At 37.8% G+C, this 26,415-nt stretch overlaps 1 protein-coding gene across 1 annotated transcript in view; it reads right to left on the bottom strand.

Moving 5' to 3' along the window:
- Positions 1 to 22,000, bottom strand: part of IL18R1 (interleukin 18 receptor 1) — a 37,449-nt gene extending 15,449 nt beyond the window's left edge. The window contains exons 1-7 of the mRNA XM_011370126.2: positions 21,409 to 22,000; positions 15,778 to 15,862; positions 12,819 to 13,062; positions 9,062 to 9,227; positions 7,073 to 7,223; positions 3,923 to 3,985; positions 1,351 to 1,471 (exon numbers count right to left, since the gene is read on the bottom strand). Of these exons, the coding sequence (XP_011368428.1) occupies positions 1,351 to 1,471; positions 3,923 to 3,985; positions 7,073 to 7,223; positions 9,062 to 9,227; positions 12,819 to 13,062; positions 15,778 to 15,835 (803 nt within the window). The 5' untranslated portion in view covers positions 15,836 to 15,862; positions 21,409 to 22,000. The remainder of the gene's footprint in view (positions 1 to 1,350; positions 1,472 to 3,922; positions 3,986 to 7,072; positions 7,224 to 9,061; positions 9,228 to 12,818; positions 13,063 to 15,777; positions 15,863 to 21,408) is intronic.
- Positions 22,001 to 26,415: the final 4,415 nt, after the last annotated feature.

Raw genomic sequence — 26,415 nt, 5'->3', positions numbered from 1 at the left:
TTTTTTAAGTGTGAAAAATGAAAAAAACCTCAAAAGTACAGCTAGGGTGACAGAAATCTTAGGATCACTACTCACTAAACTTGAATGTATCAGTACACCAGTAATTACATAATGACCCAAAGTTGTTTGGAAACATTTAAGTGATCATAAGCTTAGCATTTTTTTTTTTTAAATAAGTCTGACCCTTCTCTAATGGAAGAATATAGGCAATTTAAGTAATAACATACATGTCATTTGGAATTTTTTGCACCAACACTTCTTCCTTAATATTTATACCTTAAATATTAAGGTATTGCTTTGTTTGCTTTTCCTACCTATTCTTACTATGTTTCTAATTTCCACGAATAGACTCTGACAGGAAAATGCTGCAATAATTACAATAGCCAATGTCTACCCACAAATAGTGAATGTCACGGGGCAAGTGACTGGCAAATTTAATTAGTATTTTCATGAGACGTAACTTACATCTGACAATCTCTGGAGACCCTCCCTTACTTGATAAAATCTCTCCATGCTCACCTTTAAGAAAGATAATGGCTGCAGTGAATGTTCTAAGAAGAAGCTACAAACTATCTCCAAAAGGGCAGGGGGCAGTATCTATGTCCGTGGATCTCTCACCCATTAAATTCCCAACGCACACATGAAACTGTTCTCAAATGACAATTCTTTCTTTGTGATTTTCAGTATTTCTCAAGTTCCTTATAATAAATTATTTTTAACAATCAGAACTAAAAGAAAGGCATGTGTGTAAGGGCAGGACGTAGATCCGGACAGGTAGCAGGAGACAGCCTGCCTTTGGTCTTGGCTGTACCCAGGTCCCAATAGGCACAGGTACTCTGGAGTCACTCTGCACTCCAGACTCCTAGCTAGTTTCACAGTGCCATGTGGGCAACACAGCTAGGGGCATCTACTGCACATAAAGGGCCCAAATTAATTCATGAATGCCGCACTCTCCCAACTTGGTCTTTTCTCTGGCATATTAGTGAAAATAAAGCACTTAATACAATTTTCAAAATCCAAAAACTGTGGCCTAAGTTACCACTCTTGTACCAGATGCTTGAGTAAAATCCCCAACCCCATCAGAACCTGACTGACCAAAAGCTAATTTTGCAAGGTGATAATGCCTCATTGACCTTCTTTCTATAGTTTAGATCTCAGCAATGGATCTCTGCATAACCCATGAACCTAGAGCATGGAATTGTAATTATAAAATACGTAAATTATAATTTACACTTATCCCAAACATCCTATTAGCTATTCAGGAGTCTGGAGTTTTTTTTATACTGGGTATGTACGATATAATATGATTTTTACATATCATGATATATATCATGTATCACATCTACATACTTAATTCTTCTTTCTTCCTCTTCATGCACGTTAGGATCTTTTCCATTTTTTTTCCAGACGTTCCAATAAAGCACATCCTTTTCATTCAACAAGGCAGAGCAGTTGAGCTGTACATCTTTCCCTAGGCAAAAGTTGACAACCAACGTTCTGATTTTAGAAACTTGGGTTTCCCAAAGTTTTGAAAGCAGCCAGAAGAAAAAGACGCACCAAAGTAGCAACAATGACTGAAGGCTACTTTTCCAACAGTAACTATGGAAACCAGCAAACAAGAGAAAGGCATCTTTAAAGTGCAGGGAGAAAAAAAAAAAAGTCGTCTTGAATTATTGAAACTACTGAATAAAAATGTTCTTAAAAACTGAAGGCAAATAAAGATATTTCCAGGTAAATAATACTTGAAAGAATTTATTGCCAGGATAACTGAACTTCAAGAAATACCAAAGGACAATTTTCAGATTCATCCCAGATGAAAGCAAGGAAATACATGAACAAATAAGTAGCATAAGAAAGGAGAAATATTTGGGTAAATATAAAAAATTTTTGGTAGTGCGAAATGGTAATAATGCCAATCTCTTGTAAATGTTAGAACACATTCAGGAGGGAAATATATAAAATAATAGCACGACATGAGGTAAAAGGATAAGTGAAACTGTTACGAGGTCCTCACATGTTTGTGAGGTTGTAAATGTACTAATATGTACATTTGCCTTATTGTATTAAAACAAGAAGACATATGGCAATCTCTAGGAGAACTGCTAATGAAGGATACAGAAAGGAACAGCTGAATGGAAAACAAGTCAGATTAGATAAAATTTAAAAAATACTTTGTGAATTCTAAAGGAAAGGAGAAATAATAAGAACAAATGAGATAACTGGAAAACAGGTGGCAAGACAAGAGGCTTTGAACCAGCTCTATCAGTAATTCATCAAATGCCAGTGGACTAACCAGTATACAGATTGGATTTCAAAAAAGATCCAAAGAGATGCAGTTTATGTCAGAGACATTTTATGTGACAAGAGAAAAAAAAAAACATTAAAAGTCAAAGAATGTAAAAAGGTAAAACACGCCATTCTAAGCAGTTGGTGTGCCTATCTAATATCAGAGAAAGCAAGCATTGAGCGAAGAAGTATAATGACAGATAAAGAGGGGAATTTCATGGTGACGAAGCATCAGTCCGTTCAACAGGCACCAAGTTATGTGTGCCCATAGATAACCTCAACTTAGGAAAAGAAAAAATGGACAGAACTAAGACGTACAGACAAATTGATTATCATGATTGGAGATATTAACAACTGTCTCGGCAATAGAGAGAGAAGACACACAAAAGATTAGTAAGGATACGGATGATCTGAGCGATACCATTAACCAACTTCACCTAATTGACATTTATAGAGTAATAGAACCAAAACCTGCAGCATGCACATATGTTTCAAATGCATTTGGAACATTCATCAGCATACACCATATTCTGGCCCTTATGCAAGTTACTACAAATTTCAAAACATTGAAATACTATAGCGTATAATATTGGACCCAAATGGAACTGACCTGGACATTGATAACAGAAAAGTGACTGAAAAATCCTCCAAATATTTGGACATTTTGAGAAACACAAATAATCCATAGATGAAAGAAGAAATCACAAGAGAAATTCTTTAAAATGTTTTGAACTGAATAGTAATGAAAATACGTCATACTAATACTTGTGGGAAATGGTTAGGTGGTGATTAAAATAAAAGGAAATTCAGAGCTTAAAATGCACATACTTGCAAGAAAGGATAATTGAAATTAATTCTCTAACTCTCCATGTTGACAAATGGAAAATGAGGCACAAATTAAGCCCAAAATGTTGCTGGCAAAGTATTCAAACTACATTGGGCCATACATGTCATAGAAACAACTGGGACTGGCTGTGGTCAAAAGGTGTGGGCTTTGGGAACAATCAACAGACGCTTGAATCCCACGTCTGCCACTATCCAGTGCTTTAACCTTAGAAAAGTTACTTAACATTTCTGAGCTTCAGTCATTTAATTCATAAAATGGGAATAATACTCACGAGAGTTTAATTCAGTAACATTTCAATCACCTCACAAAACCTGGCTTAGTACATGTGAATTTCCTCTTTTCCTTCCTTTTCTTTTTGCAAGATATTTATTAATTGGACATATTGATTCATCAAGACCTATCTAGACAATTCCTACAGTCAATTCAGTCCATTGATTCAAAGTAAAACCATGAATCAAATATTAAACCACACAACAAATTTTAATAATTTATTCAGAGTATTCTCACTGAGTTTCCAAATTTAAAAATGACCACAAACAGGGAGATTAAAACCCTAATCTACAAATTACAGGCAGTTCCATAATTTTTGGACCACACTGTTCATTTTGATCTGTCTACAAATAGCAACATTCAAACAATGACAGGCTTGCTCTGCTTTTGTAATGTTTTTCACTAAATATTGAGTATGTTATACATACAGTATTGATCAACAATGAATCATATTTAGCTTTGAAAGGGTCCATTATGCACACATTCATAAATGCAGAATATATGTATGTCAAAACATACCTAATTCCACTCTAATGTGGTTAAGCTGTGGTCCAAGAAGAACTGGAATTATATAACTGTGATCTAAAAGTGAAAATAAAAGAAAAGAAAAAAATGTGTTAGAGCTTCTCTAAGACAACTTTTTTGTAATATTCCATGTAACAAAGATTCTATTAGTCATCTCTCCACATTCACTTTAGTTGTATTTTCAGTAAATAATGGTTGCAGCTAATATTGTTTATTGTTCACTTTCCATCAACTTTAAAGCTCACATAGCTGGGGAAAGCACACTGAATTTGATTTTCTCTCAATTCATATCTGTAGTTCCGCTCACTGAAACTAAAAGCCAGAGGAAGACGCTCATCCAGGGAGACAACCACACTTGCAGGACTTAGAAGATGTAAGGTCCCTGGTAGGTGCCTTCCTGCTCTTCCTTTATTCCTTCTCTCTGCCCTCCTCAATTCTTCAGAGTGCAAGGTCGAAGACTCAGGTTGGGCAGGCAAGCACTTAGTCTCAGGTGCCCGCCCTCCCAATGCAGGACACTGAGAAAAGTATGCCCTGGATGCCTCGCTTGCCTCACTTGCCTCACCCTCGTTCTGGCCCTGCTGGGGTGTCCACACTTGCAGGCTCAGTTCCACTTCTGTTCCTCAGTGACTTCTGACCCTCAACTGGAGCCGTATAAATATTATCCACCTCTGCCCCCATCTGGTAATGCTTAGGAAGTAAATAACCCCCCCAGCAGCCTTCCACTGAATGCTATGATTCAACCTCAGGAGGCTAATAACTGCCTCATAGCTGGGGAAAGGAACAGTGATAGGAACAGTTGCCACACAGTCAAGTTTTTGTTGCTCCTATTATCCGCACTGGCAACTTTCTTCATGACCTGGACCCTCCCTGCTAGTCCATCCGGTGTTTTGGGGCATTTACAAGTAATGTCCAGAGCAGCCCTCGTGGGGCTTCCCGGCACTCAGCAAACAGAAAGCCTGAGCGCGAGGACCAAGGGGGACTCAGGAGCTTTCCCGCAGCACCCACACCAAAGCTCTCTCAGAAGGCGAGGTGCTGCAGCATGAAGAGCAGAGAAGGGAGTGGAGGATTGTGTGGGCAAGAACTGGAGAATGAAACTAGGACAGTGAAACCCCAGATTGAGTCAGGCTGAGTTCCTCTGAGATTCAGACTCTCTGAGCAAACCTGGAATTCACGTGGGCAGATAGGAGGATTTGGAATGGCTCCAGGGTAAGAACTGACTCTCAGGTCTGAGAATGTGAAAGAATATAAGTGGATTCAAGCACAAAGGAGCAGGAGCTGGTTTTGTGTAGTGAGGATAATTACTGCTGATTATCTTCTTCTGGAACCATCTACTATCATTGAGAACCCAGAGCAGTAAAACTGGTGTAAAGTGAAGGGTATAGTGCTATTTAAGGTAACAGAAGGAAGAAAACTGCTCACTGTATGCCCCTGGAATGCCTAGACTCCTAGAAAGCTAATATCAGAATCGAAACAGCACAGAGATTGTCAGCAGTGGGAGGGGCAATCACCAGACTGGCCAGAGCACGAGATGAAGAAAATACAATGCCAGGTGGGAATCAAGAGGATTGTGACTTAAGGTTATGTGCTTACCATGTGGTAGCTGAGAGATCTACATCTGTGACCACAGGGGAAGTGTAATAAAGACACAGCACTGTCTTTAGCATAGGCCATGACACCTCCTGACTGTCAACTTCAACTTTAAGCTCTATGTTCTAGAAGAATGATGGCAAACTTCACCAAATCCAAAGGAAAATGGCCAGGGTGGCCATTTGCTGCTAAAGCAAATGAGCCCTAGTAACTGTGAGCCCACGATGTTGTTGGATGAGTCATCGCAGGGGTTTTAGTTTCCCGGATAACAGAAAAGAACGCAGAGGGTAGATTAGCCATTATCTTCAAACACTCGATGCAGCCGTTGTTTTAAAAAGGGACCAGACTTACAATCTGCAGAGCTACTGAAGGCAAACAGAAACCGATGAGGGAACTACACAAAGGCATCTTGGACTCAATGGGAAAAATGACTCTTAACAGGCAAATATTATTGGTAATTTCCATGGTAGTTCCCAAGAAGGGACCATATGAACTGCTACTGGCTGCGCCATATGGTTAGCCTCACTGGGTGAGGTTTGATCAAATTACCCCTAATGTCTCCATCACTCTAAAATTCAGGCTCCAGTTTTTCATTATATATAGTCTGGGCTCATGATAAAACAGACTAATAATCATCACCCCTCTCCATCACCACATATGTGCTCCCTACATCCTCTTATCAGAGCACCCGGTCCCCAGCATGTCCACCTGCTGACCATCACATTCAACCTGGAAGACCCAGCTCAAACAGAGCCTCCTGCATCTTCCTCTTCTGTACTCCGTCCACCCCCTCAACACCACACAGGTGACTCCAGTTTCCTACCCAGTTAACTCGAACAACACGGGTTTGGACTGTACAGGTTCACTTGTAAGCGGATTTTTTTTCAATAAATACTATAGATGTATTTCCTCTTCCTTATAATTTTCTTAATAATGTTTTCTTTTCACAAGTTTACTTTATTGAAGGAATACAATATATAATACATATCATATATAAAATATGTGTCAACTGACTACATTATCGGTAAGGTATCTGGTCAAAGTAGACTATTAATAGTTAAGTTTTGGAGGAGTCAAAAGTTATACGCAGATTTTTTACTGCATGGGGGGGCCCTGCATCATTCAAGGGTCAACTGTACTATGGCACCTCTATGTGGCTTGTCACCTCTCCTGACTATAGTCGAATTCTTTGAGAATAATAATAACTCACTTAATTTCATATTTTCCTACTCCTCTTCCCTCCCAATGCTCAGTAGTTTACTGAAACATGGAGACATCCTCAATAAATTTTATTGAACGAAAGCATATGCTTAACAACAAAAGACCCCACAATTTATTCAAATGTCAAGTATGTGAGCTGACTCATGGGAGGTTCGTTCACCTTTATGAACTTTCAATCACTACTCCAAAAAAAAGCTTTCGATGTGGTGGATGATGCCAAAATGGTTTTGAACTAGTGATGTGGTCACAACTCCAACCAAGTTGCTTTAGAAGAAAGAAAATGTTCTGCTTTATTAAGATGCATTTGTTTCTTCCCGATTCTAAAATTTCACTTACCTCCAACTATTGTTACATTGACAGTTTTGGTGACGATAAAGAGTTTTCCGTTGTGATAAAGGAAAAACATGCAGGTGTAATATCCCTGATCTTGAAACTCTGCATTCTTCTGTAAAAATGACTTTTTATTGTTCTCTATCTTTTCACAGTTCTGTTTTGAAAAAAGCAAGTTAAGACATTTTAACTAAAACCAGTATCATATTAAGTAATTCAAATTTTTAAACTTAAAAGATCTTTAGAGAAAAAGAGAAAACAAATGAAAACTAGCAATTTCTGAGCAAATGCCCAGTGATTCGGCACTGCCTCTACTGGAACAATTGTTTACTGATTTAGTTTCCTTGCTCTTCTCCCCTCAGGTACGCCCTGATCTGTAAACAGGTTGAGAATACTTAACTCTGCAGTCAACTGTCTAGCTAAAAACATCCTCAGTACATCTATTTTCTAAATTTAACTATCTGCATGTTGGAATTTCTTAAAACCCAATACACTGAAACCTCAAATTTGTATGTGCCGTAAAACGTTTGCACATTTAACAGGAAGTGGAGTCAAGTGAACTCAGGGTTGACTCAGATGTTTTGAAAACATTTTGCATAAGAGCTCTCCTTGTAAAATCACAAGTAAACAGTGTTCAAGCAAAAGGGACAAACAAAAGTTTCTAGGAAATCATCAGAGCTTCAACTTATCCAAGATCTGTTCAAGTCACCTTCTCTCATAACTCTTCAGCATTGTCCATGAGCCACATTTTTTAGGTTTGCTCTTCTACAGAAATAATATAATTTCCATTGTGTGTGTGCATGTATATTATGTATGCATGTGTGTACATTATATATGCATACATATAAGTGTAAATATGCATGTGTATATATAATACACATGTGAGTCTATATATAAATCTGTAGATATAATCTCTACAGTATTGCCTAAAAAAGCTCTTATAGCTCAACAAGTAAAAGGTACACCAACTGAAGAAAAAAGACATACAATCCACAAAAAAAGTAACACTAAATGCAAACTATAGATATATATAATGGTTACTTTATTAGCAAGTAAGGAAATGCAGGGGGGAAAACCCTACTAAGGGTTGCAGAAATTTTGCATGTCAGATTTTTGAACATCTAGAGTATTCTTTCCCAGTGTGGTGGCCGTGTGAGGAAAGAAGGTTTTAAAATGGCCTAGCTTCCCAGAGAGGAGTTTGATAACGTGGATCAAAAGTTGTGCTGATAGCTTCTGGTCCAATAATTCTACTCTCAGGGATTTGATTAGAGGATAAGTCCTCATATATACACCACAGGACTTATGGGAATAATATTTATTCTGGCATTGTAAATAGCAGTGAAAAGTAGAAATTAACAAATGTCTAGTATCAGAAGGTTAGTCGGATACAAGTATATGTACACAGTGGAACCCACATTTGGAAGAATGTTTAAAGACGTAGGGGGATAATCCCAATATAATTTTTAGTGAGTAAAGTGGAAAAACACAAGCCGTTAAAAAATACTTTTTAAAAGTAGATGTTTACACAGAAAAAAAAAAAACAAAGTCTCTGACCGGGGGGCTTATAAGTGATTTCTGCTATGTTTATTGTTCATTTTCCCATATTTCAATTTTCTAAAAGAAAACTCCTATGTTCAGGAAAAGATATAGATGATAAATTTTATATTTTAAGCATATGTGGCAGAAGAAAATAATCCTTAAACTAGTATTCCTCAAAATTTATTTATTGAAAAAGAAGAAAAATGAAAGGCAAGGGAGAGGAAGCCATTATCATATATTGAACATGAATATTGGACAGGACCCGTGCTTCAAGCCTTATGTGTGGGAGCTCATTACAGCAAACCTGGAGGGCATGAGCTCAGAGAGGCCAATTGGGACTCTGGGGTAGGGGATGTCACACAGCTTGTATGCTACCAGAACAAAATGCTCCACAGCCACCAGACCCTCATCTTGGAATTTTGTCTTTTCTACCACATCTTAAGTTAAAAGTGTTACCTTATACAATGATGTTCCATTGGTCAGTTTTTCATAGTAACTATTGTTACAGGTTATCTGCAAAGTTTTTTTAACTTCCACAATTTTACTAAATAATTGTTCTTCAGCAAAACAACTGTGTTTAGTTCTTCTGATGACATTTAATGTCCAATTATAAGTATCATTTCTATAAAATAAACATTTAAAGATATTTTATAATTAGTACAGAAACTTTGCAAATATCACCTTTAAGTAATCAATCCAATGAATTTTTTTTTCCTTATTTTTGTATAAAGAAACTCATACATTGATGCTCGAACCTTTTTCTGCCTCTTTTTGGTTCAGCATAGCAAGAAATACAGCTACCATGGGATGGGGTAGAAGGCAGTAAAAGAGAAAAACCTGAGCAGTACCTCCCACCCCACCCCCCATCCCATAATACCTGCTAAAGATCATATATTATAGATTTCAAGACAGAAATGTGTAGAACTTCAATGATATTCAGAGATTTTTAACCCAAGATAGGAAACTGGCAGTGGTTTCGTGAGGTCTATCAACAAACCCCCGAACTTGTTTTCTGAATGTCTGTATTTCTTGGGGCAGTTCATTCCGATCCTCTTCTCTGACTGTGGAGTGAACCCAAGTCTAACTTGATTGCCCTCATCATAATCTATCAGCACTTTGGGTGCCTTACGGAGCGAAAGTTAGTTTGAATAGATAGTATTCTTGTTCCTTCAGATCAGAAATCAGAAATTCAGAAGAGAAAAAACATATAATGGTGACTTTAAAAAGTAGCTTTTAAAAAAGAAAATGTTGCAACCGGGATGTTATATTCATATACCAAATACAACAGACATGTCATTCAGTTGTCCTGTGTGTCTGACAAATTTGTACCCACCACTTGCTCTTCTAATTCTCCTTTAAGTCGACACTAGAAGAGAAGAAGACTAGCATTCACTGAGTTCCAGGTACCATACCATGTGTGTGTGCAGTGGAGAAACATAACGTATTTTTCCTTACGTTAGATGAGAAAGCTAAACTTCAGGCTAAGTTAAATAACTCATTCAAGTCACATCCTGGTGAGAGATAGGGCCAGGATGCATAACCACATCTGTTTGGCCCTAATGGCCAGGAGTGCTCTGCAAATACTGTGTTATCACAATCGATGTGAATCTGGCCCTTCTCCTTGGGTATGAATCTATACAAGATTGGCTGGGGCGGGGCGAGGGAGAGCAGGTGATGACTAGCTGTCCTAAAGGTTAAAGGCAGTGTATCAGAGGCTATGAGACATCACAGAGCTTCCTGGTTTTCGGAAAGGATTCAGAATCCCCTTGGTAGCATCCTCTGCTCAAGCATTTCTGTTAATGTTTCCCTGACTTCAGTCTTGCTGTATTGGACAGAGATATATTTCTGGATCTCTCTGTCGAGTTGTTTACAAGGAAGAAGCTACATATGTATTCCCATCTCATCAGGCCCTACTGTTCTCTGCTTCTGCAACCCTCAGTTCCTAACACTCAGCAAATCCTGAAGTGCGGAATGCCTCCAGGCCCAAGGCAACACACTGTATGCTAGGAGGAGCTCAAAGGCTGGTGTGAAGCTGAGCCCCAAGGACCCAAAACTGTGACCATTGCTGCCCTCTTCAAGGCCAGCCCATCTAGGTTGCAAGAGCCACTCAGGCCATATGCAGAAGGGATTTAAGAAGCTTTAGCCCACTCTTCTGGGACCCCTTACTAAGCCGACTTCACTGCCTGTCAGTCTAGAACTAATTAGAGGATTTCTGTATGTATTTTGCTCTGTATCTTCATTTTTTCACCTCCATCATCAAAAACTCTCTCCTGCATCCCCTCCTCTATTGGTGGATTTCTTCCTTAAAATTTGATTTGACAACGTGATTTTCAATGCAGGATTAAAGTATTAGTTTCCAGAGGTATTTGATTATTAGCAATAGACTCCTGACAAATTAAAAGATTACTACAGTTCTAAAGGGACTATTTCAGGAGTAGAGTCTGGTCACTGACAAATCCCACATGAAACCAAAGCCTCACTCACCTAAATTGGTAGATACGTGTGTATATGTGCACGTGCGCGCGCACACACACACGCACACATGGCTCTGTGGCAAACAGGATCCCGTTCACAAATTGCACTATATTTGAAGAGGTCTCTATCTCCAAGGCTCCCAGGTGTCCAAAACAACCTGTCCTCATGTAAGTTACCATTTATTTTCAAAACCATTGTCCAGGCTGCTCCTCCCACCATCAGTTCAGCCCTCATTACTCATCAGCTTCCAACACTCTGCAGAGTTCCCTACCACAGCCACCGTGAGCCACCTTGTTCTCCCCGTCCTCTCCTAGCCTCTTCCTTGTCCCTCCCCATGCCTCTCTGACATCCTACCTCTGTCTGATGATTCCACTTTTCTCCTAACCCAGGCTGTGTTCTCCATCGTCTCTATTAGAGATGGTTATTACCTCTGTTTCTATCTATTTCAAGTGACATCGGTAGATGACTGAATCTTCCCCTCATTTCGCTCCTTCAGTCCCGTCTAGAATACTTTGTTTATTTAAATCATGCCTTTATTCAATCATGATTAAGGAGATGTTCTTTCTTCTCTGCCCCACATGTGAGAATTCATTCTACCTCACCGTGAAAAGACTCAGTTGTGACCCATTTCTGGAATTATTTCCTAAAAGGTCACATAAATTCATTGGTTACCAAAAAAAAAAAAAAAAAAGAGTTCTTGAATTTTTTTCTGACTCCTGGGAACTTTTATGTATAAAAACAAACCAAAATGACCTCATTTTGTGCAAAACCACTGTGTTATCTCACTCTGCTCTCAACAGCACTGCTGATAATGATCAGGACTTGCTCCAGAGGGGCTCAGGAAAGCAATCTACTGCCTTTGGCACCATCACCACTCATCTGGCCCTGAACACTTTCTACAGGTCGGTCTCAAACCTCTATAAAAATGCATGCATACATACATACACACATATACACATATACATACGCGCACACACACGCGCGCGTAAGTACATCCACATCACAAACGTGCCAGATAAACAGTGTCATCAGTGTTCTCACCAACAGTCTGTCACATAGAAAATATCTCTTCCCAGTTATTCCTTCTCCATCTCATCAAATGAAGTATAAAAAGAACTTAGTTCAGTAATAATCATTGCTTCATTCAGTTAGTTGTTCTCATTTCATAGAACTTATGATTCTGGTTCTGAGCACATCCTGGCAGGCTCGGGTTATGTCGTGAGAAGGCTGTGCAAAGTCCCTCTGTGCTTCCCTCTCTCACTGTCCCTGGTTATAGGTTTGTGATTGGTTGCCACACACACATATCCTTCACTAGCACGGCCACCTGGCTCTCAGCAAAACCCTGAAAACTGAACTAGGATGTGTCTACACCAATCACAACCCTACTCCCCAAGCTGATGATATCACCCAGACAACAGGAACAGCTGAACTTTAGAATGAATTTCATTCAGTCTTCACTTATCTTTAGCAAGGATCCTCTAAAGGAAATTTGGTACCTTCCCCAAACAGGGTACCAGAACTTAACCTACTTCATTTCATAAGGTTACTAGGAACATAAACATGGGGCAGTGTTTCATTTAATTTTTCAATAACGAAGTACTTATTTCATGTTGCAAGAAGAGCAGGAAAGAGAAAGTGCCTGGGTTATCTGACTTTTCAGATTACTGTATATTTGATTTACTGAACAAAGTCCAGGAGGGCCATGAAATATACTAACACAAAGAGAAGGTATACTCACCCCATTTGGAAAAAGTAAAATCCACTGTCATCCAACTCAACTGGCCAAAACTCCAAAACATAATCATGCAAAGTAATTCTAGGTGAACTGTTTGAGTTTAGCTCAATACGTCCCTGTGATCCACTGCTTTTGTACCATTTTATGGTGGTTGGTTCATTCTCATGTTCAGATGATGAGGAGCAATATTTCAGATAGAAAGGTTCCCCTTCAACTGCACTAATACGTTTACGTAGGGTGCAGGTTTCTTCAAAAGATTAGCAAAGTAAAAGAAAAAAATCAAAAACAGAACAACAAAGGTAATTTTCCAACAGTAAGACACTTTCGGAACATAAATGAAGATAAAATTTCCAACAGCTTTCCCCAAAGAGGAAGGTACAAGAACTTAACCTGCCATATCAGAGTTTTTCATTTGCATCATCAGAAGTCTCAACCAGTCTGCTTAGTCATCCATTCCCCAGGCAGGTGTGGGAGTAGTTAAAGCTGCTCCTCTGTAGCTCAGAGTGCATGTAAATCCGTTGTCTCTCTAGTTTATCATGTGGACTATCAAGAATTGATTAATATATCACTCCAAATCTAGGTATCTGGCACTGCCCCTCTTTGAACCCTCACGCTGTTCCTCCCTCCTTCCCTCCCTTTTGTCAACTAACCTAGAGACTCTGGATTTGAAAATTTATCTGATCCTTTCAGTTACACAAGGTTGTCCTCTTCTTTCGCACTTCTGATATTTCAAAGTTAGCATAAATGAATGGACCTTTCCCATATCCTGTCCTTGGGTGGCTCCTTTAACCTCATTTAGAGAATGAGAATCTTTAAATTGAGCAGAGCATTTCTCTTAGGTCGTGCAGAAAATGCCTTTTCCGTAATTACAGTTTATTGTGCTGGCTTCAGCAGCACATATACTATAGTTGGGGTTTATTTTTCGAAGCAACAGCTTGGTTTTAATTCATTGTTGCCAATCACAGTGTAAAGAGGAAGTGGCTCAAATGATAGAAGCATTCTTTAAAAACATAGAAGTCAGAGCCGCCTCAAGAGCCTTGACCTTGTGTGTGGTGCTTGTCACAGAATCTCTATTTTACATTTCAATACTTCAACACAGAAGGTATGATACACATGTAAATGTGGGTGTTAGTTTTCATTGACACCCAAAAGGATGGCAAGCTATGAACAGTTTAATTTATTTCTCTGATTTAGAGATACATATATATGTATAAAAAGTGCACAAATCAGAATATGTGCTGTTTTTTCTGGATTCTTTTGTTTACCATTATGTCTAGAACAGGCATCCATGTGGCTGCACGTAGCAGTGCTTTGTTCTTTTTTTTTTTTAATAGTTATAGAGTATTCAGTTGTGTTGGCAGTTGAAATTTATTTATCCATTCTATTGGTATTGAACATTTGGGTTATCTCCAAGTTTTGGCCAATCTTTAAAAAGCTCCTATAAACACCTGTGCTTTTGATAGACATATATAGACACGCATTCCTATTTGAAGTAAGTTTCCATCTGAAGAAACCTAACCTAGAACACATACTCTCCAGGGGTGGATGGTTGTCAGTTGGAACTTCACACTCTTCTGGCAGCTGATGGCTTCAGATATCAACCCTTATGTTTAACATTACAGCCTTTGTTAATTAAAAATATTTTTTGATTGGAGAAATAAGTGGAGTTCAAGGCACCTCGAACCCCCAAAAGATGCACTTCCATTCTTACACAAATTGTTTTTTGAGTTTCAACAATAATGGGATGTCATCATCTAACTTTAATTGGGTTAAGTAAATACTACACATAGAATATTGTCACATCTGCCTAGAGTGAACCTTTCATGAAAGGTTCTCTTCAAATGCCTAAAAGACAGAGAGCTGGGACCTTGGCAACCTAACAAAACAGGTTTATGACTGTTTTTGAGCCTGAAACTTGTTTTCAATGCAACCTGGGAGCAAGGTTATTGGTGTTTGTCTACAGAGTCGGGGACCCATGATGCAATGTCCTGCACCTTGTTTTATCGCTTAGCAGTTTCTGACAAATTACTCCATATCAAGAACAGATGTACCTCTTTCTTTAACATCTGATAGTATTGCATTGTATGGATCTCAACCATGCATAGATCCACTTACGTAAATATATCCCCAATTGGACAGTATTTGAAAATATCAGTAACTTAACTCTGCTATCTCTTCAGCAGCCATTCTCAAAGTAGGGGATATGGGTTCATGTGTTTCCTTCTCTTAAAGAGATCAGGGCAAGTCGTATTTGGGCCCCCACTTTCTCTTCCAAAGCCTGAGGAAAATCTTGCTAATTCCTTATGACACATTTCTCCAAAGAATCTTGTTGAGGCCTCATAATTTTTCTCAGTAAAAGTTGTCAAGTGGTCACTGCCAATAAATTAAAATCAGTAATCGACACCTGATATAAAGCCTCCTTATCTTCCCTAGTCTAAGAAGTGTCTTTCATTTGTAGTCTCTATAACTTCAATATTTTCTTTAAGATCTGTAAGGTATTCCCATTCACTTTCTTCATTCTCTAAATAACATGATGGATCTTTGCCTTCATTTTGGGAAGGCAATAATGTGCGTCAAACTGTCTAAAAATCAATGAATGATGAAGACAGCTATGATCTATTTGGCTTCAAACAACATAAAGCAGATGTTCTTCTCAGACAAATATAATTTATTTATGGACACAAGTTTTTTACATCCTGGTGTCTCCACATAAACTCAGAGGACCAAATCTTTCCCTTTTCAGTAATCTCATATAATTATTTACTTGCTTCCATTCCTTTGAATTTTTATTCTTTATGCCAGAGATGCCAAAGATTTGGCAACTTTTTAAAGTAAAATTTTAAATCACTAATTTTAATAAATTCAGCATCTTCAGTAGCCACCTCCACATAAAAAAGCAAAACCCAGATATTCCCTCTAGACTGCCAATGATGTATGTTTGTCAATAACTATTATGACTTACCTGAAGTGCTTATAAACATAAGTACCAAAAGTGTCAAGAGTAGTTGTCTACAATGCATGTTTTGGATTCTGCTTCAAGAAGTTTTCTGGAGAAACAGAAAAAGACAGGTTCAGGTAATATTCTCAAACAAAAGCCTACCTGTCATATAAAAGAGGTTTTAAAAAAATATTTCGGTACACAGGCTTTTAAAAAGAGGGTCCAGGAAATTTTCATATCCCCTAATCTAGTCACCAAATCTTCTCAGAACTTTCAGCCACATAAAGTAATAAAATTTCCAGGCAATGAGTTTTGGCATCTAAAAGAAATATCTAATAATGCAATTTTTTATACAAGAGAACCTGATATATTTTAGGCCTGGTCTACTAAATGTTGCCTCCAAAGTCAAAGTCGAGGATAGTAATACTTCTATAAAATCTACTATTCTATGCATAGACAATCTGTGATATACTGAGATATGTATGGCAGTTCTTTCTGTGAAGGAATCTGTGTGTGTGCGTGCATGTGTGCATGCGTGGGGGGGGGGCGGCTTTTTTCCCTCACCACACCAAAATGCTCATCTCAATTTGTAATTAGATCTTTATTTGTGGGTTGAATTTTTAAGCATCCAACTTTCTTCTTTGGAACAAAAGTTAGGCATAAAGTCTACTTTGTTCACGACAGCATCACTGGGGTCCAGCACGATGCTTAGCACATAGTAAGTGCCCATTACCACCTGTTAATGGATAATAGATGTGTGGATGTGTGCGCATGTTTCTGCACTCACATTCCTATTAGTATTCGTTTTAAGGAAATGGAGAGATACAGTGGGAATCACATATACTCCAGACACCTACCCGACATTGACTCAGTGAACTCAAATCTGTGTTGAATTTTGATCTCACTCTAATCCAACTTTGTCCTAATTACAAATTTACAGGGCAGAGGGGAAAGGGTGCTTTGGGGCTCATATACCAAGTCTGAATATTTCATAAACAATCCCATGTTCCTTGTAGACCAGATACCTAGCTTCACCAGATGAAAGAAGCACAGCATTGTGGAAAGAGCTCAGTTTCCAGAGCACACATATCTGGATTGGCATTCCAGCTTGAGTCTTGACAAGCTATGCAACCTTGGGAAAGTTACTTAAAAGTCTCAGAGCCTGTTTGCTCATTGCCAAAATGGTAATGGTAAGAATGCCTGTCTCCCAAATTACTGAGTGATTAAATGAGCTAATGTTTATGAAGACTTCCTAGACACATGGTGGCCTTTCAGTTCCAAATAATTCTCTCAACTACCAATCACTTCCCAGACTAAAAAATAATAATAATAAGGACTGTTAATGCCCAAATTCTGGACAAAATTTAATGGCTAAGCTTCTAAACCATTTACATCAATCTTTATTAAAACCATCACCAAGCATTTGATGTAATTTCCAAGAGATAATAATCAACAAAGTAAAGACAAAAGGAATAAGTATGTATGGAAAGTACCAACTGTTCATAACCAAATTAGAATATCTCTATGGTTTGAAATCAACCCCCACAACACACACGCACCACACACACGCAGACACATATTTTATTAATAACTATTCTCTTATCTAGGGTAGAATGAAAAGTGTTATTTCCTCTGGTTAAGGCTGACACAACCTTATAAAAGAGCACTGCAGTTTTTTTGGTTTGGGTTTTTTGGTTTTTTTTTTTTTTTTTTTTAACTTCAAGGTCTAGTAAGAGATGAAGTTATTATGAGATAACTCAATATTCTGGTGCGTTAACTCCGAGTTTCAATATGAAACATGCTAAGATTCCAGTATACAAGTTAGCTGATATTTGCACCACTCTACATATGTGTATATGTACTTTTTTAGTGAATTTATTGTGGATTTAAAAGATTAAGATATTAAATAATGGAACTCACTTCCAAAGAAAAGCTTTTCTGAAAAATCTCAGAATAAATGTCAGTAATAAAATATATGTAGGAGGATATAAATATTAAATTTCTTGCATGTAGAAATGTTAAGGATTTTTTTAGTGTTATGGTCAATGTTGACATCATTTTTTGCCTTTACATAATTTTTAAATTTCTTTCTTCTTCCTTCACTTTTTAATTTGTTTTTTTTTTCTGATTTCTAAAGTAATATATGCCCATTACAGGACAATTATAAAATGAAGGTTGAAAAGAAGAAAATAAGTTCAATATACATAACACTTTAGCATGTTTTTTGTACTTTTTCTATATATTTCCAAATAATTAGGACGATATTTAAATAATGTCATATTCTGCAATCTCCATTTAATAAACGAGCATATTCTTGTGTCATAAAAATCTCTGTCAACATCATTTTAATTGCCACATATTCCCTCATATAAATACATTATAATTTACAAGACACATTTTATTATAAAATAACTCCATGACTATCTTCTTGTGTGAGGCAGTATGGATCAATTTTTGGAGCATGGCATTCGGTGCCAGACTGGAAGATTTAAATTGTCACTCTACTTTTTACCAGCTGAATAATGCTAGGCAAGTCACTTACGCTCTCTGTTCTTCAATTTCTTTTTCTATGAAAGGGAATAACAATATTACCTCTCAGAGCTGGTGTGAAGGTTACATGAATTACCATTGCAAAGTATCTGGTGAATAATAAATATCACTTAAAGCTTAGTTATTATTATTTATCTACATTTCTTATTTTCCTGGTGTTACTACATGGCAGTACAATCTATAAGTCAAAGAATATGTTTTAAACATAATAAATGCCTCGTGCCAAACAGCATTCCAGAAACGTTGTAATAATTCATACTCCCTCAACAGTGCAAGATAATGTCCACCTACCACACCCACATAAGCACTGAGCATTCTCATTCTTGAAATCTAAGTAAGTATTCAAATTAGTACAATGGTATCTCATGGTTTTTTAAATTTACATTTCTATTGATATGAAGAAGCAAAGTATTAATAATGCATTTTTTAGCTATTTTCTTTCCATGTTTATAAACTATCTTTTCATGCCTTTTGCCCAGTTTTTAGATGTTTACTGTTTTTTTCAACTTGTTTAGTTCACCTTTTAATTACTCTTTTGATGTTTTAACATATGAACAGTTTAATATTTATGCAGTCAAACCTATCATTCTTTTGCTTTGTGATTTTTCCATTATTTAAATATTTAGAATATTCCTCTCCCTTCAGTGGTCAGATAGATACTTCTCAATATTTTCTTCATTTTTATGGCTTAGCTATTTTTTTCATTTAAGTTTTTTCATCTATTAACATATAACTTTCCTGTTTGGTATGAAAATAGGGTCAAATTTAATTTGATTTTCCCAAATAGCTACTAATTACTTCTCTGTCATTAAATAGTACTGTCTTTCTTTTACAGTTTGTTGATAACACAGTTATAATGTGCATATTCTGAGAACACTATAAAAAAATCTAACATAGCACATTTGCTCAAGTGTAAATACACACCAGCATCTGTGCACACGTGCATACACACACACACACACACCTCTCTCTCTACTCTCCCACCTAGCTTGGTTTTTCTATTTATAGCACTTCTTTATAGCACTTATCACTAACTGAAACTATTATTTTAGGCCTGCTTGCTTGTTTATTATTTGCTGAATTAATGAATACATTAAACTCATAAAACATATACACTTGGGAGTCCTAGGTGAGCACCTGATCCATTGTTACATCTGCATAATCTTCTACCCGTGCAATGCTTCTTAAATCATGGCATTTTGAAAAGTATGCTTTAACAACTGATGTGAAGTCCAGGGCACTCACAGTCACCTGGAGCTGGAAAAAAAAAAAAAAAAAATGATGCCTGGGTTCCATTCAGACATCTGGATTACAGCCCGGGCATCCTGAGTTGTAAAAGTCCTCCAGGTGATTCTAATACGCAGCCAAGGTAAGGAAACAATGATACAGAGGACTTCTTTGTATTTGTAAAAGTAAAATATATCTTAAGTATATATATATATATATACTTAACAATATTTTAGATATATTCAATAACATTTTAGATATATTAAATATATGCGTACATATATGTATGTGTATATATGTAGGTATATATGTGCATACACATTTGCACATACATACATACAAACACACACAAAGGACACTCACAAACTTTCTCTAAATCACCCAATGGCATAAAATTTTCTCTAAATGTAAAAGGTTCTCTCCCAAAAACTGTGTGCCTAGGATGAGGGTCGACCACTCTCTCAGACCCCCAAAGTAATGCAGTCCAAGGTCTCTCCACAATTTTCTTAAAAGAAAATAATTTATGCTGAATTAGTTTTCTCATCTGCAAGACCTGGAGAACCATTCCCATCCTACAGTCCTGGTCATACGAATGTCTGTTGTTATTCTTATGCTTCAGTCACCTCCACCTAGGCATGTGCTAGTCCTGCTCACTGGACCAGCCATCCCCTTCTCCCAGCTGCTGGGTTCCTACAGTCTTTACAGCTTGGCTCAACAGGTGCCTTCTGAAAGAAGCTCTCCAATGGCCACTGTCCAAAACTGTACCACAATGTGTTCCCATTATTCCAAGCCTCATCCCCACTCTCCAGTGGCTTCCCTGATGATAGAGACCCTGACTTTCTACTCTGTGTTCCCAGACCAGTTTTATGTAGCCCTTATATGTGTGTGTGTGTGCTTGGAGAGAATGTCACACTGTGGCAGCAACTGCACAAAGCCAGTTTCCCCCAAATTTATACTCTCCCGGCCTATCCAAGGCTCTTGGATTGAGAAGTGTGCCCCAGATGCCAGCACTGAATGGTCCCAAGAGGGTGTTTGCCGAGGTCCCAAGAATGGACCAAGGAAAGAAGGTGAAATGAATTCAATTATCCCAGATGTCCATCTGACTGAGATTGCCCAGTCATGAACTTGTCTCATAACTGCTATGAATACTGCCAGTGGCTCTAACTCCTGGAGGTGCCATGGATTAATGACAAAAGTTTTAGAATCGGGAAAATTTAGGTGTGAATCTGGGATCTATGACTTAGTAGCTGGCTGCCCTTGGATCAATTACTGAACCTCTCTGTGACTTGATTCACCTCTTTTCATTAAGCATAATAATAGTGTCTACTTCATTTTGCCTGTAGAAAAATCAAGTGAAAATAATGCACTTAAATGTTTTCTACAGTGTCAGACACAATCTTAATCAATGAAAACTATCACTTGTTTTAGTTGTTCTTACTTTTCCAGAAAAAATAAAAATAAAAATGTTTTAACTTCTAAAACAATCCTACCAGAGAAAGTTGATGATACTGTCTCACCAATCATTCATGGGTGTGTGTGTGTGTGCGAGTGTGAATGTGTGTATACATATATATATGTAATATTTAAAATTACAAATATATAATTTTAAATATATCTGTGGATATATAATTACGTATATCTGTGTATCTACAATTATATATCTCTGTGTGTGTGTATATATATATATATGTATGTATGTATGTATGTATGTATGTATGTACACACACACACACACACACACACACATACATACACATATTTAATTGATCTTATTTTCAGAATGCCTGTCCTAAGGCTGGGCTACTCCTTGCCCCAGGGCAGGCAGCAGAGGGCAGTGGGGAAGAGGGGTACAGATGGCAGCCTCAGCTCTGTTCTTACCTTCCCCGACGGGAGTCCCCGGGAGGCTGGGGCTGCGGGGGGCGGGCGGCTGTCCCTCCTTCACGCCGGTCGCGATGGGGAAGGCAGGAGTTCAGAAAGCAGGTGGGAAACAGCAATGCGCCGCCTCCCTAACGCTGTGAAACACGAAACGAAAGAGAGGAGCCGCCAAGTGTGATCAAAGAGAGGGCAACTAGAGAAAGCTGCAAAGAAAAAGTACAGGAAGCAAGAAGAAAGAAAAGGCGTTTGGTAGCCGCCTCTGGCAGAGGCGCGGAGGGGGTGCTGCTTCGGGTCTGGGGTGCTCCTGGTTGTGGAGACCTCCCAGTGTGGGGGTGCTTCCTGGATGGGGATCCTCCGGGTTGGAGCGCTCCGAGCCTGCGGTGCTCGAGTCGGGGTATCAGCTCCTCCACATGGGCGCCGGACTGTGAGTTTCGGGAGCGACCTGATCGCCTCGGCGACGGCGCAGCTGGAAAATCCGGCGCCTCGTCCTTGCCCCGGGGACGCGCCGCGAGTCCCAGAAGCTTCCCTGCGGTGGGTGGTGGCGGAATGACCTGCCGGGCGAGGAGGTGGCGCGCCCTTCAGGCCGCTGAGTGAGGTGTGCCAGCGTAAGGTGAGGAGGGGGTCAACCTGCGCCCGGCAGAGCAGCATCTACGCTTGCGGGAAGGGGCGACAGGAAAGAAAGAAGTCATGAAAGCATTCCAGAAACGCAGTTCCGTCCCCGAGGTGAACCGAGGTGAGGGGGAGGTCGCTGTCAGAAACACTCAAGTCTCAGGTCTGTCCTGAGGCCTCTGCTTAACTGAGGGGTGGGGGGTTTGTTATCAGAAAGTTAATGGCGGGGAAGAGGAGGGAGCAGAGGTATGAATGGGGACTATAAACTGTTTAGAAGAAAAGGATGCCAAAGGAGGACATGTGTCTCTAAATTTCCACAGTGTGGTAGATCTCAGGATATATGTTTAGACTAGTCAGCAGTTGGATCTTTCAAACAAAAATGAAGAATGAAATCTTCAGGGAAAGGGTTTAATGAGACAGTGATTTTCATTCTTTTTATCCAATCAAAATAATTCCTTATACGATAAATATAATACATATTATATTAACATAGTATACAATAAGTATAATAAAGAGAAAAATCATATAATTATCTCAATAAATGCAACATTAAAACCATCTGACCAAAGTTAAAATCCTTTCTTGATTAATAACACTTGGAAAACTGAGACTACAAGAAACTTTCTTCATCTGATAAAGAACATGTATAAGAAACCTACAGGTAACTTCATAATTAATAGTGAAACACTTTGTTTTTCCCTAAGAGGAAAAACACTTTGTTTTTCCCTAAGTTCAGCTCTCACCTAGGACAATCATTTTGTATTAAGTAAATAAATAAAAATAGTAGGCATAAAGATTGGAAAGGAATAACTACAACTACTGGTTTGGACAGAGGGCATGACTTTATTATGTAGCTCACTCTTTGAGTTCTATTTTAAAAAGCACTGGAAACAATAAATGAGTTTTTAGCAAGATCATGAAATACAAGATTAATATACAAAAACTCAATTATAATCTGTATATTCTTAAATAAAAATTTGGAAAATGAAATTTGTTAGGAATACTGTTTATAATAGCATAAAAAACAAATACTAAAGTAAAAATGTACAAGATGTACAAGATATCTACAATGAAATCTATAAAATATGCTGAGAGAAATGAAACATCTAAGTAAATGGAAAAATATACCAAGACTCATTGTTAAGATATTGATTCTTCACAAACTGTGGAGTTTATAGAGTCTATACATTTTTAGACTCTATGGGTTATAGAATTCATATATTTCATGAATTCCCATTCTAAATCTCAGGAGAAATTTTCAAAGAAATAGAGAAGCTATTTCTAAAATTTATGTGAAAATGCAAACCATCTAAAATAGAACAATCTTGAGAAAAAAAAAGAAAGAGGATTTATGCTGACTTGAAGTTTTACAGTAAGGCAACAGTAATTTTGACAGTGTGATATTTGCATAAGCATTTAAATGGAAAATAATAAAGAGTAGAATAATAGATAATCTGTTGATTTTTGACCAAGGCACCATATCAATTCAATGGGGAAAGAAAAGTATTTCATGAATGTTGCTGGAACAACTAGCTATCTCCATGGGCGGGAGTAGGGGAGTAAACCTTGACCCTTAGCTCATCCTACATACAAATATTTATTCACAATGGATCATAGTCCTAAACATAAAAGCTGCAACCATAAATATGTTATAAAAATACATAGGAGAATATCTCCATGACCTTGGGGTAGGCAAAAAGAAAAAAAAAAAATTCAATGGGACACAGAAAGCAGTAACCACGTAGAAAAAAATGTTAAATTGCATGTCATCAAATTTAAACTCAGCATGTGTTTAGAAAATGTAAATGTTTGTTGAATTCTCACAAAGGAGCTTATACTATACAGTTAAAATATATTTTAAAATAAGAAATATGGGGCAGGTTGAAAAATAAAGGTATTATGGAGCCAGAGAAGAGATTATTATAAATTCCTTGTTATGATATCTTATATACTTGCTGTAGAAAAATCCCAAATTTGGCTGTATGTTTTTAAAAAGCTAATGTAAAGAGAGAAATAAAATCAGTTCCAAACATCTTGTGTCCATAAATCAATAACATATTTATTATTTGAGGTGGACGGGGAAGCAGGAATAAAACCATGTCTATTCTAACAGTGAGGCTGCAGAGAATTTATTCTTTAGAACCTTCTCATTGAGAGAGGACATGGAATATAATCTACATTATAAGAAACATAGTAAACTGTCATTAAAACTCTTGCCATTTATTGAATTCATACTCCAGTCCAAATACTACTACTTTTCTTTTTCATTTGATTAGCACAGAAATACAAAGAGTTTGGTATGACTATTCTCATTTCACCTAAGGTAACTAAGTTTTGAAGACGTTAAGTAGCTTATGGTCACACAACTGGCTGATAGCAGAGGATGACTTGTTGATTCCAAATTCTATGATGTTAACCAATCAACTATACTGCATTTTTTCCATTGGCTAATTTTTTAGTAATTCAAAAAAAAAAAAAAATCAAATGTCATCATTTAAGAGTAAATAATCTACCAGAGCAAAGTAAGCAGGTTTAGCAAATAAAGATATAAGATTCCCAGGTAAATTTGAATTCCAGATTAATTTCAGATGAATTTTTATTCTCTGAATTCAGCTTTCACTGACATCTTCCACTTTATCCAGCAACTCTAATCCAGGGAGTATCGATTTAGATTATAGGGTATCTAGAGAGACGAGTGGCTATAGATCCTTTAGCCAACTTTTGAGAAATATGATTCTTTTCAGGCAATATTCTGTGAGATATTGAACGACAGTGAGTTCAAGATTACACACTCTGCAAGGTTCCAGAGTGCAGGGTTGGTTGATTTGTTTCTTTTTGCAGTTAAATATGAAATCATACACTTTAACAAGCAGCTAAGCTGAGGGTGGAATCCCCACTCACTTGCAAAACCTGATCTAAGACAGGAGTCCCAGCCCAAGGGGACATTCTTTTTGCTCTGGATCCATTGAAGGGCTCTGTGGCCCCTGAGGGCATTTGAACTCTGCAAATGGGCGTGGCCTTGACTGTGCACATTAGCTCAGTTTTGCCAAAAAGTTCTGCCAACATGCCTAATTTCATAGAAACGTTACAACAAACAAAGTTTCATGAATTAAGGAAAGAATAATTGGGAGATATAAGATATATTGATATGGTCGTTGCGGAATTATTTATAGTAATGGCTATTTGAACACAACTTAAATATCTAACAATAGGTAACTAGGCCTGGCAACTATAACATAACCATGAGCTAGAACACTATGAATATTTTAAAACATTGAAATTTAAATGACATGTCAAATGCTTTAATCATGATGTTAAGTAGAAAAAATATAAAAACTATACATTATGTAATTTCAGCTATATAAATGATATGTTTAAGTATGAATTAAGTTTTTTAAAAAATACAAATTTACCAAAATGTTTAAAAGTCATAATCTTAGGATGATGGATTTATGAATAAATTTGTTATTTTCATCTTTTATACTTTCTGTTCTATCATTTTTATAGTAAGAAAAAAAATTTCTAAAAGGAATAAAAATATGTGAAAGAAATTTTAGGACTAAAAGAAAACTTGATTTATAATGACTATCAAGTAAGATACTGCAACAAAAATCATACCAAACCCTTTGTATTGAGGTGATAAAGCTAAGCGTCAGATCAAATAAAATACAGTAAATTGTGGCATGTGGGAACAAGATTCACAATCTGAGTTCTGCTTGAGAGAATCTGAGTCTTCTTCCATCTTTCATGAAAATGTAACTAAACCTCTGAATCTGATGTTCAAAATGCAGAATATTGGTGAATAAGGAGCAGAGAACAAAAAAGAGAAAGAAGAAAAGGCATAGTGAAAAGACAAGCCACAATGGAGAAAGACCCACAAAGGTGAAGAGAAAGAAATGTGGAGTGGAGAGAGAGGGACTGAGTAAAAATTGGGGGGCATTGTCTTTCCACCCAGAGTCCAGAAAACGGAGGTAACTTTTCTAGATGAAACCCAAGACCCAAATCCCTTGCCCTTCCCAGCTCTCATGCCTCGGCATCCAGTGTCTAGTGCAGGGGTGTAATCCCTCTAAGAGGTGTTCGCATTTACAAAATCTGGTGTGTCAGCATGTCCACGCAGGCACTGCGGCCCCTGGGCACTCAGGGAAGCCAAATGCGAAGGCTTTCTTGGAGGTTTGTTTGGCACAGGCATGTGATACCTCACGTGCTTCCAGAATTTGGAATTCAAGGACCGCTTGTTGGCCACGTGGTCGTCCCTCCACTTGATGGTCCCCTGCACTTTCATGAGGTGCCTGAGGGAATCTTGCATCTCCATCCCCTGCAGCCCGCCTGGCTCACTCAGAGCCTCCATTTCAATCAGAATTGCTTTGGAGTCGTTATGGATGAGGGCGCTGTGCAAGGCGA

This window comes from Pteropus vampyrus, unplaced genomic scaffold (genome assembly GCF_000151845.1).
Source record: "Pteropus vampyrus isolate Shadow unplaced genomic scaffold, Pvam_2.0 Scaffold160, whole genome shotgun sequence".
Taxonomy (NCBI): Eukaryota; Metazoa; Chordata; class Mammalia; order Chiroptera; family Pteropodidae; genus Pteropus; species Pteropus vampyrus.
This window is presented reverse-complemented; position numbering and strand designations above follow the sequence as displayed.